This window comes from Rhododendron vialii, chromosome 1a, assembly GCF_030253575.1.
Source record: "Rhododendron vialii isolate Sample 1 chromosome 1a, ASM3025357v1".
In the NCBI taxonomy this organism is placed as follows: domain Eukaryota; kingdom Viridiplantae; phylum Streptophyta; class Magnoliopsida; order Ericales; family Ericaceae; genus Rhododendron; species Rhododendron vialii.
This window is the reverse complement of record NC_080557.1, coordinates 39371190-39389331: the sequence shown is the minus strand read 5'-3', so window position 1 is coordinate 39389331 and position 18142 is coordinate 39371190. Positions and strand designations below refer to the sequence as shown.

The window sequence follows — 18142 nt, the reverse complement described above, 5'->3', positions numbered from 1 at the left end:
TAATTATTTTTTAAGAAGGTAATTTCAAACTCAAAAATTATAAGTTTATTGAAATATAAAAATATGCAATACGGATCTTGTTTGAAAGATCTCATTGAGATCTTTAATACGGTGCAAAAAAAATTAAAAAATTATTTTTCATTTACATTATTTTTGAGTTTGAAAATGTGAAATAAGTACTTATTTTTTAAGAAAATGTTCTGGAACAGGCTCTAAAAGTACTTCGTGTCAACAAAAAAAATAAAAAGGAGGAAAGTATTTTCTACTCAATCCAGTTACTTGTAGCAAAATTTTTTTTTTGCTACTATCACTTATGATGATTTTTTCCCATGCATACCTGAGCTTGCATGTCAAACGAGTTTCTAATTGAGCCTCGGGTTTGATTCGTATAATAGATGATTGAATCTCAATCGATTTGCGAATATCTTGGTACTTGCATCACTAGAGTATGGAAAGTCGCTCTAATGACATAAATCTCAGCAACATCTCCTATGGTAAATCATTTCTCAAGCCAAAAAATGGCTTTGGCCTTTATCAAGTGAAATTTAGCACAGGAAATAGAAAAGCCATTATTTGGCGTTTGTGTGTTGTTGTCTATATGATAGTAAAACGATTTAAGTGATCTAACAGCCGCCATGAATTAAGGCAGGAAATGACTTGGGGATCATTGAAACAACGTTGGCAAATTTTGACAAAACACTATCTTCTCAAGGGAAAAAATAGAGCTTGAAAATTTTGACTAAAAACATTAGAGATGCTATAACGTGACACGAACCATAGGTAAATAATTTTGAACGACATATGATAAAACAACATGACTAGAAAAAAATAGTAAGTATTTTGAAGGATAGAGCTGAATAACAAGACTACAACAAGACTTTCATCCCTGCAGCTCTTGCTGCTTCATGTCTATTTCTTATTGTGAGTTCATTTCTACTCCCGACTTTGAGTTTTTGCTGTTTGGGGCCATTTTTATGTGATAAATTCTGTCACGACACTTTTTTCGTAAATTTTATGTCTTCTGTCTAGGGTCGACGGGGCATCTATAACATGTCTCATGGGACTGAAAAGAAAGAATGAGGAGGTGTTTTCTGCTAGATGAGGCCCCTGTCTGAACGCTCAATTATATTTATGCGTTCGACTTTGTCGATCTGGTTTTGTTATGGAAGTTCTTATGATCCTTTTAATAATTCCATGGGGTGCAAACATGGTGGCAGCAACAAATGTTGAATCTTCTTGTTCTTTACCTGTTTAATTCCTACTGACAGCGGAACTATTAATAATACAAGGGGACTAGCTCTAAGAAAGAGGTACCGATTAAGGGAAAGTAGGATAAATCTCCGCAAAGGGGAATTCATCCCAAACAGTAGTCTACTTCGTCCGTTTACGAGAGATGGGCGGGTTCTGTTGGTAAGGTAGCGCCTTCCGTATCTACCTGCCCTCGATTGCAAATCTGAAGTGAGAGTCCTCCTTTTTTCAGGTTCTTCTCTCGTGCACGGGGCAATAGAGAAGAAATCCTAGTCTGACGATTAGCTAGAAAGGATCTGACGATATAACTCATAACATAACAGTGTAGTGGTGTTGATGACCACTGGAAATAAGTCAAAAAATCCTTGGCTCCATGGTTTAGGAGCTGCATAATGCGTTCCTATACCATGTGATACCCACTTTAATTTGTGGTTTTTGTTTTCCAATTCCAGGACTAGCATGGAATATCATACAATTACACAAGTCTCACACAACGAAGATTATCACACCCAATTTTGAGGTCATCCAGTTATCTTTGATGCATGTATAATCATATCTAACGAGTGTGAGTTGCTCGAGTGATTGTCAATTATATATAATGATACAAACTCATGGATAAAACTCACACCTTTAAAAACTAAATTACAAAGAGAGGATGTCCAAGAGCTTATGTAAATACAGGGACAAACCCATACTTAGCCACATTAGGATTGTACTAACATATAACAACATTCCCCTTCCAGCGCACAGATTTTTGGATGAATTGGGAACATCTAATCATTTCTTGTTTCTGTATTTTTGTTAGCATCTTTTCAACAATGGTTTATTTTTCTTAAAAAAAAAATTGAGTGACTTAGACGTAGAGCTTGATTTTGAGAGTAGCAATAATAAAAGAGTGATACATGCTTTGAGGCTCTCGCAAATTCTCAATGCATTTCTACTCTTATTTTGTTTGTCCAATCTTTTGATCTTGATGATTAATGGAATTTTAATCGCCATTAAAAAAAAAATTTCCCTCCAGCAAACCAGAAAAGTAAGGGGGAGTCATGCAATTTCAAAACTCAAAAGGAGATTTTACAAGGGAAATTGATTTTCGCGTTCTTTTTTGTCCAAATGCATTTTATTTTTATCTTAAGCAATATAAAATTACAAAATTATCATTCATATATTATTTCCTTCACACATGAAAAGGGTAATTATAGAAATCCACGTCAATACAAAACAAGAAAAAGGTGAGGCGTTTCGCTTTCTTTTTAAACCTTCTTTTTCAAAAAGAATGTAATTTCAAGTTTAAATATAATGAAAATGAAAAATAATTTTTTAATTTTTTTTGCACCGTTTAAAAGATCTCAATGAAATCTATCAAATGAGATTCATATTAGTAGAAAAATTATTTATATAAATACATAATTTTTAATCTTGAAATTACTTTTTTTTCCTAAAAATTCCTATTCCAAGAAACCGGAACACCCCGACACCCCGACAGTAGTACATTTGAATAAAAAAGTGTGAAAATTAATTTCTTTTTACGAATTATAAAAACTAATGGGGATGTCAATGTAATTACGCCGATACTGAAAGATCCTAATCATCCTATTGGAGGGGTGGGAGCAAACCGGCGCAGAGGACTTTTCTACTACTTTGGTGAGCTAAAACCTCCGCAGCAGCTCTCGGGAAACTCCGGCTCCGCCGCCGGGTCCGGCTTTCCCTAACCAGATTTGTTCTTTATGCAACTCGATCATTCACGTCCACTCGCCTCCTTACAAAATGCGCTCTAAGGAAAAGATCTCCTACTTCTACGACGGTTCGATTCTCTCATCCCAACTCTTCGTCTTCTATTCTCCAGTGCATATGTATATCTACGAACATGTATTCACAAAAATACATGTTCAACTTTCAAGATTTGAAGTCTCTGATTGTATACTGTAGTTTACTCTTTAGCTCGGTCACTGTTCCGAAACCCTAGCCTTTACCATTGGGCCTGTCTTTTACATACTCCCTCTTCCTCTGTCCCATTTTAAATGTTCCCTGTGGAAATCCGCGCATTTTCAAAACCCCCAAAATATATTTCTATATATTATTTTTTTTTTTTACACCAAATGAGCACTTTAATTTGGTGGGAAAAAATAAAAAAATAAAAAATAAAAATATTTTTCTTGGGGTTTGAAATTATACGGAGTCCCGTAGGGGACTTTTATAATGGGACTGAGGGAGTATTTTCTAAGTCATATTGGTTTAAACCTATTTATGTATGATCTACAACATGGCTCTTCTAGACAGTGATAGGCGCATGATTTCTGTCTTGCAGGGGCCTGAATCACTTGTATTGTCATATTGATAATAAAAATATATTTTATAAGCATGTAAGCTACTTGTGAGGTCTGGAGAAGAGACGATATTGTGTGTAAGTGCGTAGCCGCCATAACTTGAAATTTTAGAGATTTTTCCCCCACATGTGGAAATTTTAGGATTATTATTTTTTACTCAAGGGACTTCAGGGGCCAATCCCATAGAAACTTTCCTAATTAACCTAAAAATTAGAATAATATGTTAGTATATTTGGAGTTGTGCAGGGGCTCGGTCCCCCATTGCACCCCCCAAGGACCGCCTCTGCTTCTAGATGTATGTAAGTAAATATCGGTTTCGTTGGGCACTTGACAATTGGGTGATGGTGCGGTATATATCATAATCAACTTGGATCCTCTAAGTTAGTATATATGATAAGAAAATGAGCTCACATTAGCGAAGAAATTAAGCTCACATTATCTCTCATTTCTAACCTTCCACTGAGCTTTTGGATACTTATCTCTAAATGTTAAAAGGTAATTTAAGTTTAGAAAGGTCCGAGGCTTGGACAGGCACCCACTATACAGATCTGAGTCCATGTGACATAGCGATAGTATGTAGGTGCATATATGGAGTTTGAACTTTTAGTTAAACTTTTACGGTGAATGTGGAGCTTTGCTAACTGCAGATATTGGGTATTGGCAGGGGATGTTGGAAGTGTATACTTTGGGCCGAATCATCCAATGAAACCACATCGGCTTTGTATGACTCACCACCTTGTTCTATCTTATGAGCTTCACAAGAAGATGGAAATCTATGTTAGTACTGTGCCATTTTTGGAAATTTGTTTCCACATTCAGATCCTTTGTGTTGTGATTGGCTAGTTTTGTTGATTATTGCTGTACCACGCAGAGGCCTCACAAGGCGTATCCTGCTGAGCTTGCACAGTTTCATTCGGCAGACTATGTGGAGTTCTTGCACCGGATTACACCTGATACTCAACTCTTATTCCCTAATGAATTGGCAAAATGTACGTTGCAGATTACAGAGTTTCTATATTTCTGTCTGTTGAACTATTTCAAAAAGCATCAATTATTTAGTATCAAGGTTTGGTCTTTAATGACTTCTGAAACTTTTAGGGTCTGAGTAGATAGCTTTGGCAGAGCTTCAAGAACAACACCCTTGACTAGATTTGGGAGTTTGGAAAGTAGAAATATGGGAATATTATTACGATAGCAAAGGATGATTCCAATAACGTAAATTTACTGCAATGGTTCTGCTGATAAGTTGATAACTATTTCGCCATCTTGATCACTTTCTCAGAACCATGAGTGACATAGAAAGCGATGAGTTTAGCGTCCTATCAGTGGAGGCCTAGGAGGAGTAGATTTAGTAGAGGCCTAGCTTTTGGCACTATATGCACAAAGTGTTACCCACTTGCCCTTAGGTCCTAGCCTACGACTTCAAGGGCAATGGTGTACTAAAGCAGTGCCCATGTTCATAACTCGAAGTATTGAATTGTAGTTTACTTTGTTTGGAAATGGGTAGGTCATATCTAGTAGCCGATTTGACACTTTGTGTCTCTTAGTGACATGTTGATTTGCTGTAGTATTTAGCAAAATTTCCTAGATGCAGAAATCTGGAAGTCTCAAGTATTTCTGCGATGCTTCATGTTTCTCTATAATATTGTTTTCATCCTGCCATTTTATTCTCTTTAACCATTCTCATCAAGTGATTGGTGAGTGAAACCATAAATATACATCTTACGGTAGTCTAATCAGATATTGCCCAAATGATTCATACAAGGCATTAGCTGTACCCTATTATTCTTCATTCATGTCCTTACATTCACTCATATATGCCTTTATTCTCATTGAAGTTACACTATCAAATAGAGCTAATTTATATTATGCTTTCGTCTTTTCAGATAATCTTGGAGAAGATTGTCCAGTCTTTGAAAACTTGTTTGAGTTCTGTCAGATTTATGCTGGTGGCACAATAGGTAAGTTAAGCTCCTATGTTATGGTTGTTTGATCAAAAGGTAGAAGTTTAATCAACTACGTACTAAAGTTGGTTGGCAGATGCTGCACGCAGATTGAACAATGGGATTTGTGACATAGCCATTAATTGGGCTGGTGGATTACATCATGCTAAGAAGTGTGAGGCATCTGGATTTTGTTACATCAATGACTTGGTTTTGGGGATTTTGGAACTACTAAAATATCATGCTCGAGTCCTGTACATTGATATAGATGTACATCATGGTGATGGTGTTGAAGAAGCATTCTACTTTACGGACAGGTAACACGACCACTTTTCTCTGTGTGCACTTACTCGCCACATGTGTGTGTTTGAGAGAGCGAGAGATAGAGCGTAGGAAATTATAAAAGCCTTCACGGAATGGGTTGAAATTGCAAAAGCGATAGTAGACATTGTAGTGCTGTTTTATACTTATTCTGGCGCTTAGGCCCTTCTCATTTTGATTGTCCGGCTTTTGCACATGGGTAGCATTCCTTTTATGCCTGTTTCATAGTAGTCTTTCTCTTTTCAAAAAATGAATGTTATAGGCGTATGAAACTTTAAACTTAATAAGGCACGGCCAAAATTTCAAAATTACCGAGCTCAATGTAATTGCTCAAGAGTTGGAAGATCATAAAACTTAATAGATGCATCATTTTGTTCTTTATCCTTCTACTATGTCAATTTAAGCAACTTAAAAGTGCAATTCTTGTGATAAACAAGTAAGCTGCTGCATAATGCTTTATTTTTAACCTTGGAATTGTAATCTGATTTTGAACCCAACCACTCAGTGCTGTAAATGTATTGTGTTCATGGCTGGACTATGATGTTATAAGCCCTTCAAAGGATAATCCCACGTGGGATAATGTGTGAGTTAAAGCAAATGATTTAATTCGTAAGTCAGTGAGTTTCTTATTGTAAAGGTTTCAATCTGTGAAATAACGATAGAATTGGGAACCCAAAAATTAGGGTAATTTTCTCATTATGTTATACTTATACAAATGTAAACAGTAATTACACATTAGTCCCTTATCTCCTAATCTACTTACATAAGAGATTAAATGCAAACTACAACTAATTACATGTAAATCCATAACTTTACACTCCCTCTCAAGTTGGTGCGAAGATATCAATCAAGCCCAACTTGAACACAATGGGGTGAAAACTCTTGCCACTAATCCCTTTTGTGAATACGTCAGCCAGTTGATCTTCAGATCTCACAAAAGGCATACATATCACTCAGCTTCTCCTTGATGAAGTGCCTGTCAGTCTCTATATGCTTTGTTCTGTCATGTTGAATAGGATTATGAGCAATGTTGATGGCAGCTTTATTGTCACAGTAGAGTTTCATAGGACCAATATTAGTAATTCCCAAATCACGTAACACGGTTTGGAGTCACAAGAGCTCATAAACGCCATGAGCCATTGCTCTGTACTCAGCTTCTGCACTAGACCTGTGACCACTGATTGCTTCTTACTTCGCAAGTAACCAAATTTCCCCCAATGAAAGTACAATAGCTAGAAGTAGAGCGTCTATCATCCACAGAACCAGCCCAGTCAGCATTAGTAAATGTCTCCAATTGCAGGTGACCATGATTAGAGAACAGAATTCCCTTTCCTGGAGCTGATTAGAGGTACCTCAACATACGATAAACTGCATCCAGATGGGAAGTACGAGGATCATTCATAAACTGACTAACTACGCTCACTGCATAAGTAACATCTGGTCGAGTGTATAAGTCGCTGATATCTCTCCTTGTCAGTGCACTCCCCCACATTGCCACTAAGATGATGATTCACCTCAATAGGAGAATTTGCAGGTCTATAGCCTAACATACATGTTTTTTTCCAAACTATTTACTTTCGTTGGGAGATAAAAATACCTCTATCAGACCTTGCCACTTCCATGCCAAGAAAGTATCTTAGTGATCCCAAATCCTTAATCTCGAATTCTTAAGCCAGACTAGATTTGAGATTAAAAATTTCATTCATATCATTGCTTGTCATTATTATATCATCAACATACATAATAAGGACAACAATCTTACCAACGCCTCCCTTGATGAACATAGTATGATCTGCATGGCTCTGTTTGTACCCAAACCCCAACATAGCCTTGGAAAATCTGCCAAACCACACTCTAGGTTATTGCTTCAGCCCATATAGGACCTTCTTCAATCTACATACCTTCCCTTCAGCCTCAGAGGAAGAGAAACTTAGTGGTACGTCCATTTACACCTCATCTTCTAACTCACCATGGAGGAATGCATTTTTCACATTAAACTGGTGAATAGGCCAATTCAAATTGGCAGCACAACAAAGCAGAGCTCGCACAGTGTTCATCTTTGCTACTGGTGCAACGTCTCCTCATAGTCAATACCAAAGGTTTGAGTAAAACCCTTGGCAACAAGTCTCGCCTTGTATCTCTCAACTGTACCATCAGCATTCTGCTTAACAGTGAAAACCCACTTGCATCCTATTGATTTCTTTCCTTTTGGAAGTGATACTAGCTCCCAAGTGCCATTTTTTTTAAAGCTGTCATCTCTTCTACCATAGCTTATTTCCACTTAGGTATTATGAATGCATCCTGCCAATTCTGTGGAATACATGTAGAAGAAAGAGACGAAACAAAGACATGGTACGAAGGAGATAAACGATCATAAGAGACTAGAAGAGAGATGAGATGTTGGAGTACATGACCTAACACCTTTCCGAAGAGCAATAGGAAGATTATCAGATTCAATAAAGGGAGGTTCAATAGGAGAATATTCATTACCAGATAAGTCAGCTGAGGAATCCGGAACTGGAGCAGGAGATTGTAATAGACAAGGTGGTATTATACATGAGGACTTTCCTTTCTTCTGTCTAATGTAGGTCTTTAAGTTAGACCCTTTCAGCCGTGTTGGTAGTTCCTCAATATTGTCACCAATGTCATGAGTTGCTCCTTCAGCAGATATTGGTTCCTCTCTAACTTGTTTCCTCTCCCCCTCACCATGATTATTAAAAGAGGTAAACATCTCTTCCTCCCTCATCTCTTCCTGCCGATACTCCCCTAGAAGAGATGGAGTGGAGGGAGAGTAAAAGGACACTGTTTCCCAAAACATAACATCCATAGAGACATAAAATTTTCTAGAGTGAGAATCCTAACATTTATAGCCCTTCTGGGTAGGAGAGTATCCATAAAGACACACCTATGTGCTTTAGGACCTAACTTGCCTCCATAGGGATGAGGGGCATGAACAAAACACACACAACCAAACACCCGCGGTGGGAGAGTGGTGACACGAGAACTGTGAGGAAGACACTCGATAGGAGTTTTGAACTGGAGAACACTAGATGCTATACGATTGATAAGATAAGTAACAGTCAAAATCGTCTCTCCCCAACAAAATTTGGGAACATTCATGGTGAATAAAAGAGAGCGAACTACCTCAGTAAGATGACGATTCTTGTGTTCAGCAACTCCATTTTGTTGTGGAGTGTCAACACAAGTCGTCTGATAAAGAATGCTATTTTCTTCTAGGAATGCCCTAAAATTTCTATCTATATACTCAGTCTCATTGTCACTACGGAGAATTTTAGTATTCGTATCAAATTGAGTGCGTACCATGGCATAAAAAGATTTAAAACAAGAAAAGACGTCACTTTTTGACTTAAGTAAATACATCCAAGTAACACGAGAATAACAGTCAATAAAAGTGACAAACCACCGAAAACTTTTAAGAGAGGTAACAGGGTAAAAGGGGAAAGACCCCAAACATCAGAATAGATAACTGTAAAAGGAGACGCACTCCGTTTATTAATAGGTGCATAAGATGAATGTTTATGTTTTCCAAACTCACAGGCTTCACAAAAAAACTAACTCCTAGGACAATGCTTTATTAAATTAAAAAAAAGTTTCTCTAAAATTCTAAAGGTGGGATGACCCAATCTACGGTGCCATTGATATAACATAGTAAGAGCTTGACCTATATCTGCTTGCAGAGCAAGACCACATGACATGGGTGGACGAGGTGTAGATTCCAAAAAATAGAGGCCACCATATGATTTACCACTGCCAATTACCTTCCCCGTATCCAGTTCCTGAAAGACACAATGAGTAGGAAAGAAGGTCACGGAACAATTAGCAGAACGAGTAAAGTTACTAACAGACATAAGATTAATGGCAAAGTTGGGAATATGTAAAACTGAAGAGAGAGAAATAGAGGGAGAATAGCAAACGGAACTCTTCCCTGAGATAGCAGAGAATAACCCATCTGCTATTCGGACATTATCCTTACCAGAACAAGTAGAGTAAGAATCAAACATAGAGGAACACCCAGTCATATGATCTAAGGCACCAGAATCTATAATCCAAGGAATAACAGAAGAGACAGTAAATGCACTAGTCAGGATACCTGTGTGAGCAAAATAGGATGAAGTAGAAGCTGTTGTGGAAGAGGAAGTTATAGTAGATGGAGAATCAGCCTGAGCCATAAGGCACTTGAGAGTTTGTATCTCCCCCTGAGAAACCACCAACATGATCATGATCAGATGACGCCTGAATCCCAGAATTGAACTCAGAATCAGGCAAAGTGCCAACTGCAGACTCTAAAACATGGGCCTGGGCTCGAGAATGCACCGGACCACGAGAGGGCTTGCCATGTAGCTTCCAACAAAAATCCTTGGTATGACCAGTATTGTGGCAATAATCACACTGAAGTGATGCACGATCAGGAGGCCCGCTGCTAGTACCAGATTGGGACTTGCCACCCTGGAGAATAGACCCACTACTAAAACCAAAAAGACCCTGACGAGTAGTAACCAGGGCAGAACAATCTGAAATAGGAGGGTGCAACATAGCACCCCTCTTACTCTCCTCTTGCTGAACAATAGAATAGGCCTCTCCCAAGGATGGGAACGGAACACGACCCAACATCTGCACTCTAATCGGATCAAGCTCCATATCAAGACCAGCAAGAAAGTCATAAACACGCTCTTTCTCCATCATTTTTAGCCAATTAGCAACATCCACAGCACAAACAGTCTGAAAGCCCTGATAATAATCAAATTCTCCCCAAGCTCCACTCAAGTCAGCAAAATACACAGCAACAAAACGATGATTTTGCTTCAATGTACGGAGCCTCTTCCTCAACTCAAAACACTGTGCATCATTACTCTGCTGAGAATAGGTTTGGGCTACCGTAATCCAAATCTTATGTGGAGTATCAAGAAATAGAAAGTATGACGAATATCAGCCCTGATAGAATTAAATAACCAGATCATAACTAACGATTTCTGAGATTTAAACTTCTTGAGTTCGACAGCCTCAACAGGTGGAGTAATAGAATTTTCAATAAACTCTGACATCTCTCTGGCCTAAATAGCCAAAGTAAAAGTACGAGACCAAATCAAGTAGTTGGTACCATCCAACTTAATATGACAAATATCTAGAGGACAGTTATCCAGAGTCCCTACACGACTCAACTCATCCTTTATACTAGTGGAAGTCTTTTGTTTATTCTCCGACATTTCAACAGAGAAACAATAACAAACTACCGGAAAGGTCGCAACAAAAAAAAAAAGTATCAACCCTCCAAGAAACACTAGCAGTGAATAACAATTCACTGTAGCTGTAAAAAACCTATCAATCTCGATTCGAATATCCCTCAATCTGTGCTATCAGAACCAAAAAAAAAAAACTTTTCCCAGCTTTAAACAACCCCCCAATCTGACTATACACACTGTATAAGCAAATGAACAATGCTGGAAAGGAAGACCCAGTGACAATATACCTTGGAACTTTGAGAAACAGAGCTGTACAGGATCGCCGGTGACCGGAAGACAAGTGGCGGTGGTCGGCGACGTAGTACTGCTGCTGGTGAAGGTCTACGTAGTTTAGGTCTTGTGGGAATAAGTCTAGTTCGGGAATATCAGCGTGGGTTCAGATTAAGGTCAGCGTGGTTTCGAGAGAGAGAGAGTATAAGAGAGAGAGAGATGCAGCGTGGAGGTAGATCACGCTCAGAGTGGGAGATCGACTATTGAAGTCGCCTGTTGAAGTCGCTCAGTCTTAAGCTCTGATACCATGTGAAATAACGATAGAATTGGGAACCCAAAAATTAGGGTAATTTTCTCATTACGTTATACTTATACAAATGTAAACAGTAATTACACATTAGTCCCTTATCTCCTAATCTACTTACATAAGTGATTAAATGCAAACTTCAACTAATTACATATAAACCCATAACTTAACACAATCATTATCGGTTTGTCGATTGGTCCACAAAAAGATATGAGTTGTTTTGTTGGCCTGCATGATGAGTCTATATGTGATTCAAATTTATCTTTTACTCTAGAATTTGTCATTCCAAACATTTTAATGCTCAATTGTGTCACTATACGACATGATCAATCATTCAATATCCTCTTCATGTTTGACATCATCTGAAGGTTTGTAGACTCTAATAAGAGAATTACTAAAGCTTGATGTGTAAGTGTATCAAAATGAATTAGCATATCCTTCTTAGAGCTCAATTTTTTCCGGGTGAATTTCGCAGGGTGATGACTGTTAGTTTTCACAAGTATGGAGATCTGTTCTTCCCTGGAACTGGTGATGTTAAGGTAATTTTCATCATGAGTTAGCTTCAGTTTCACAGTCTCTTTCTTTATTTTTTAGTTATTCATGTAACAGTTGTTCATTTTCATGAGTTATTCTTCCGTAGTTTTGTTCATTAGGCACAGCAATTGTAAGCACCAAGAGCTTTTACTTCAGAGGGAGGTATGCATGAAAGTTATAAGTAATGTTTGACGGATTGGCTCGAGGTGTCCTCCCATCGGAGAGAAAAAAGCTAAGTTGATAGTAGTTGGAAACTTTCAACCAAGTATGAATGAAGTGACTTAGGTTTGTGTATAATTATGGCTTAGTATACTTTGGGTTGACATTTGAGTTGGTCCATTGGCTAGTGGTAGGGGTTTGTGAGAGCAACTAGGACAACTAGGAAAGGATGGAAGGATTTTCTGATAACCGTTCTTATAGTGGGGGATGTTGAGAGGGTTCAATTTTGGTTGAAGCAAATAATCGTCCATTGATTGCTACTGCGCTATTATCTAGTCCCTACTACTTTGGGTGATCAAGGACAATAATGGAGGTTTTCCTTCACAAACTTTGGTGTGTGAAGAGCCTTTTGAGTCAGTGTTTTTAAGCGTTTTGTGATAACCATTGATAAGGATGCTTTGGTGGAAAACTGTTTTCGTAGGAGGTGGTTGTCAAGTGATTTAGCATGTATCTTGTAGGCACGCTTCACATAATTCAGAGGAGGTTCTATGGCTAGATCGTTTGGAGAGGTTGTATACTTTGTTGGGGTAAGTTAAGAAGAGGGTTTGAGGTGTTAAGTATCTAGGCTTGGAAAATTTTGTGTTCAAGTATATTGAGGGCCTAGGCTCGGAAGCTTGACTAACGAGGGCGTTAAATTGGCCAAGAGGTGCAAGTGTAGCGAACATGTGGAGTGGCCCCTAGCTGCCCAGTCCAAAAGGTTATTATCCTCTTGCTCAGACCAGCATACTAATTGACTAGACTGCTGGTCATGGCATGTTTTCCTTCATGGATGGGTTTTCAGTATTGGAAAGAGATTTTGGCTCCCAAAGTCTCAACCAAAGCTGTTGCTTTTGTGTGGATAGAATGCTTGGGCAAAATTCTTACTTTGACAAGGTTCGGGCATGAAATCATTTACATGCAAAGCATTATATATCTAGGACATATTGGTGGATGTTCTATTGAGAGATTTCTTAGATATTGATGGTCAGGAACCTTGTGATGCATCTAGCATAGCTACTCTTAAGCCCTTGACCTCACTCCGCTTGTGGTTGCCATCAAGAGCTGCTGCCTTGGTTCTGCCTACAAGGGACGATACCACCTTAATTCTATTGTCATGGAAGCAAAGATTTTTGTTTCTGTATCCTGTAATATTATCCTCATGGTAGAAACAGACTTATCTCTTATATTTAACACCTCACAATCCTTTGACATAAATGTTTCTGTTAAAGTCTTAGTTCATCCAACTGATGCAGCTTAGGGTTTGTGGGTAATACATGTTTTGGTTTTGTATTTATTCGTTATTTCCTTCTGTGGATTAATTATAAAAGATATTGGGTCGTATTGCATATTACCACCGACGGGGTTTCCCACGTCTCCTTTAGAAGTGTCATGCATGATGGACGATTACTCGTGGCCCTGTCCCACTTAGACGCATAAGTGTAGGAGCTAAGGCTGAGTATTAATTTACGATCAAAACACTAATTCGTTCTCAGGGGAGGAGGTAATTCACAGACGTGTGACTGAGGTAATTCAATGCTTCCTTTTGCATTGTACTCTCTGTTTTCCCTCTTTGTTCGTCTAATTCTTCTCTCCAAACCTCAGTTTGTTCTCAGGACATCTCTGCTTGTTTTATTCCCTTTTCTTATCTGATTGCTACTTTCTTTTTCATCCTCCACTTATCGTTGTCTCAGCCTTTTCTCCCAAACACTTCTCGCATTTCTGTTACTTTTTTCCTGATGTGGTGATTCAGAGTGTTGGATTTATCAGAGTTGGCATGTGGCTCATCCCATTACTCGGCAGAGTGTCTATTACATCACAGTGAGACTCTTCATTCCTCGTCGTCATCCTGTTACCTAGTTCCTTGGTTATAGGTTAGTGCTTAGATGCTCTCCCCACCACGGCAATGCTGGGCTATTTTTCTCTTGCAGTTGTATTTGGTTCCATCTCCATATCTTTTCACGATTTGAATCGACATCTTAATCAAGAGACACTGTAGGGTAAAATCTTGCTTTTGTTCTTGCCCTGTGCTTCTGCAACTGTGGTCCATCTCTAATGTCCCTTCCACCGACCTATTATTCTATTTTTTTCCTTTTGCTTATAAGTGGTGAATTGCTTTACTACTGGGGACCTATAGTTATCCATTAATGAGGACTTCTCTGCTACTTGACATGCATTTAAAAATCTCTTTGTATTTTTTAGTTCCAGTCATACCGAAAGTTTTGTAATGGATGTATTTTGCTTTGAAGGAAATAGGAGAAAAAGAAGGAAAATTTTACGCCATAAATGTCCCACTGAAGGATGGAATAGATGATGCCAGCTTTAATCGGCTTTTCAAAACGGTAAGTCTCTATAAAATGCTCAAATTCAGGATTCTATGCTCTTTGCGTATGCTTTGATAGAACCTTGGGTAAACTTCTCTGCATGTTACACATTCATTGCTTAGATTATCGCCAAGGTTGTTGAAACGTACTTGCCAGGAGTCATAGTTCTCCAATGTGGGGCAGATTCGCTTGCTGGTGACCGCTTGGGATGCTTCAACCTCTCCATTGATGGTGCATATCTACCTGTAATTGAAGAGCTTTTGTGTGTGTGTGTTCTATTTGGGAAGATTGTTACTCTATTGCTTTTTATTTTATTTTATTTATTTTATGTGCAAGTATTTGTAAATGGGCTGTGGAGGCCAACTTGTCTAAAGAAAAATGTGAAATGTGGGGATCAGACAGTGGCGTTTAGCTAATTTGTCTGCCTGGTTTCATTGTTATGGTGATTCTTCCAGGCCATGCTGAGTGTGTCAGGTTTGTCAAGAAATTCAACTTGCCCTTACTGGTAGGTGCATGATCTAAACTATACTGCCTGAGTTTCAGTGTTCATATTTACAAATATGGTTTTCTTTCTCCAGGTAACAGGAGGTGGGGGTTACACGAAAGAGAATGTCGCCAGATGTTGGACTGTTGAAACTGGAGTTCTTCTGGATACTGATCTTCCAAATGGTACACTCGAATTTGGGTCTTTTTTAATGCTTGTATAACATGTCATGCAGCTTATAATTTGGTTTCTGCTGGTTTTCAACTAAAACATCAATGTATTTCTATACCTTTTTAGGCAAGTTTATGTAATTTGGGTAACATGTGTTTATTTTTCTTCTGTGTGTAATACTGGACTAGAGATGTTTATTGTTAGAGAGAATGCTGTCTTGATTTGTTACATCATGATACCTCATGATACCTCACACAGTCACATTTATTGGGTTGCATTACAAAGATGGATTTTGGTTAAGGCTTATTGAGTTTAGTTGAATTAATTTTGACTTGTGTGGTTTATACAGATTGAGGTTTCATATGCCTATTTTCTCATCGTTTGTCTGTGCATGAGTCATTATCTACACCAGATTTCTTGAAATGGTGATTTTTCTCAATAGATCAAACTGATGACTTGCAAAATTCCAAGCTCTTTACTTTCCCTAAAAATCCTCTTAGTTTTCGCCTCCCTTCTGTTTATTTTACTTGATAATAGTACAGTGTATTCAGACTTTAGGCCTATTTTTCCTTACTATCTCCTTTCGCTACCCATGCTTCCACTGTTTATAGTTTTGTATAAATTCATAATTTAGATCTTGAACGGGTTATGTGATGTAAATGCCTTGTTTACCTGCTTGAACTCTTTCTTGCAGAGATCCCAGAGAATGACTACAGCAAATATTTTGCACCAGAGAATACACTGAAGATTCCGAGTGGGTACATAGTATGCCCTTTTTCCCCGTCTTTCCAATTTCATTAAACTGATCCATCAAACAACCCTGTTGTATGGGAATTATTGCCAAATACTATATGAAAATTTGTAATACTAGTTTCTGAGTTTGAAGTTTGAACCTAGATCGCAGGAAGAGTTTTCAGCTATCCAAATTTATTAACTTGGTTTGATGTTAATACTTGTAATAGGCAAAAGATGTATTGAAAGGATTACTAAATCCTCACTTTTTTGCTTTGTTGATTGCGCAGGAGAACTTAAATACCAAGTCATATATTAGTACGATCAAAATGCAAGTTTTGGAGAATCTTCGATGCATTCAACATGCTCCCAGTGTACAGATGCAAGAGGTAAGTCACATGCTTACAAAGTTTCAAACTCCCTAGCGGTTCACATTGATGTGCCAACGTATCAAAACAAGCAGATTTTGCACTCTGTCTCGTGTTCTCTCCCTCTTAGATGCATGTTAACTCCTGTTTACTTGTGGGGTAATGTTGAACAGTAAATTCAAGCAATATCAAGGCGGATGTGCTCATTTTAAGTATCTAGAAATACAGCATTTGTATTCTATGCATGTGGGGAGGCACCTAATGCCAACACATATTTCATATTTGGTGCATGTTTTGACACCCCATCAGGCCCAAGGTGTAGCGCAATTGGTGGTGCAATCCACTCTCTCTCTCTCTCTCTCAAGCCATTCTTCTGTCTGTGGGTCTCATGGGACTATATTTGGACTTAGCCAAGATTGATGAAACTGAAAACAAAGCCTTTTTGCAGGTTCCACCTGACTTCTACATTCCAGATTTTGATGAAGACGAGCAGAACCCAGACGAGCGTGTAGATCGTAAGTGCAACTTAATCTATTACAGACCTTCCGCACTCTTGTTTGCACATAAATTTCCATTATACCTGCGTCCAGAAAATGATACTTAGTTTCTTCTGGACCCGTTTTTCCAGAGCACACACAAGACAAACAAATCCAGCGCGACGATGAATATTATGAAGGCGACAATGACATTGATCATACTATGGATGATGTGTAAAGTTAACCTCTGACAAAAAAACATTTTGGCGGTCAAGAAGATCAGACTTACAGATGTAGACATATGTAGCATTGGAGAAGTAGAAACTAATGCCAACGTTATTGGTTTTTGTTGCTCTTGTAAATCTGATCCTTGTTAAAGTACCATGCAATTTTAGCTAAAAAACTGAGGCTCCACAGGTGGTATGTGTAATGGTATTGGGCTTTATTAGAACTTGTGCAGCCATTGTAAAAATCTTTGCAAAACCCTTGCTCTGTTAGAATCGTTGTGTATCTTGAAGTGGTAAATATAGGTTAATAGCTGTAATACTGCAATTTGGTGAAGTCTAGATTCCTTCAAAAGCTTTTCAAGATGAATCAAACCAATTTCATGATGTTATATTCAGGTTGCAATTTCTACTGATGGTTTGATGCATTTTGAGGATATCGCTTAGGCCCCCCTTTATAAGCAAATTTAACATTGTATTTTTTTGATCTTTTGTTGCATAAAAGTTGCACGTTCTTAGGCACGGCATGACTATAGAATCGCCTTTTACTTTCTCGATAGAAGTTTTGACAATGGGAATAGCCAGTTCGATCAAATCTGGCCGTGTGGCCGAACCCAAAAGTTGATTACTGTTTGGTCTTTCAAAATGCCTTTCTGTGAAGGTTCATTTGCTCCATATTAGGGGATTTATCTTTGATTGTTGTGGACTTTCATAGGCGATTATCTGTTAGTATCATAATTTTTTTGATGCATACAATTGATTTGTCATTCCATTCCTTTTAAAAAAAATCATGTGAAACAGGTGTGTGTGTGTTTTTTTTTTTCTCTGATTGCATGAGAAACAGGGTTTGGATAGCCCTTTTTTTTTTCCCCATAAACATTCACTATTTCTTCTCCTTCCTCACTTTTTTTCATTTGTTTTAGACTAGGGGTGGCAAATTGAACCCAAATCCACCTATTAAAAATAGAGAACCAATTAAATTCATAATGGCAGTTAACTCTTTTTTCCTGTGTAGGC

At 38.1% G+C, this 18142-nt stretch overlaps 1 protein-coding gene across 4 annotated transcripts; it reads left to right on the top strand.

Annotated features, from left to right (window-relative positions):
- The first annotated feature begins 2815 nt into the window (after positions 1-2815).
- LOC131330126 (histone deacetylase 9) lies at positions 2816-17517 on the top strand. 4 transcript variants are annotated; one of them, XM_058363645.1, is made up of 14 exons: positions 2816-3052; positions 4240-4352; positions 4447-4564; positions 5462-5536; positions 5616-5835; positions 12093-12156; positions 14596-14688; positions 14793-14901; positions 15126-15175; positions 15249-15339; positions 16020-16090; positions 16348-16446; positions 16874-16940; positions 17054-17517. In XM_058363645.1, exons 1-14 carry the CDS (start codon positions 3016-3018, stop codon positions 17137-17139), a joined length of 1293 nt encoding a protein of 430 aa, XP_058219628.1. In that variant the 5' UTR covers positions 2816-3015; the 3' UTR covers positions 17140-17517. The 4 variants fall into 4 exon arrangements, 3 of the variants coding, with proteins under 3 accessions (XP_058219628.1, XP_058219711.1, XP_058219785.1); XR_009201007.1 differs by lacking the exon at positions 17054-17517 and having other exon boundaries at positions 2829-3052; positions 16020-16083; positions 16874-16924; XM_058363728.1 differs by lacking the exons at positions 2816-3052; positions 4240-4352; positions 4447-4564 and having other exon boundaries at positions 5457-5536; positions 5629-5835.
- Positions 17518-18142: the final 625 nt, after the last annotated feature.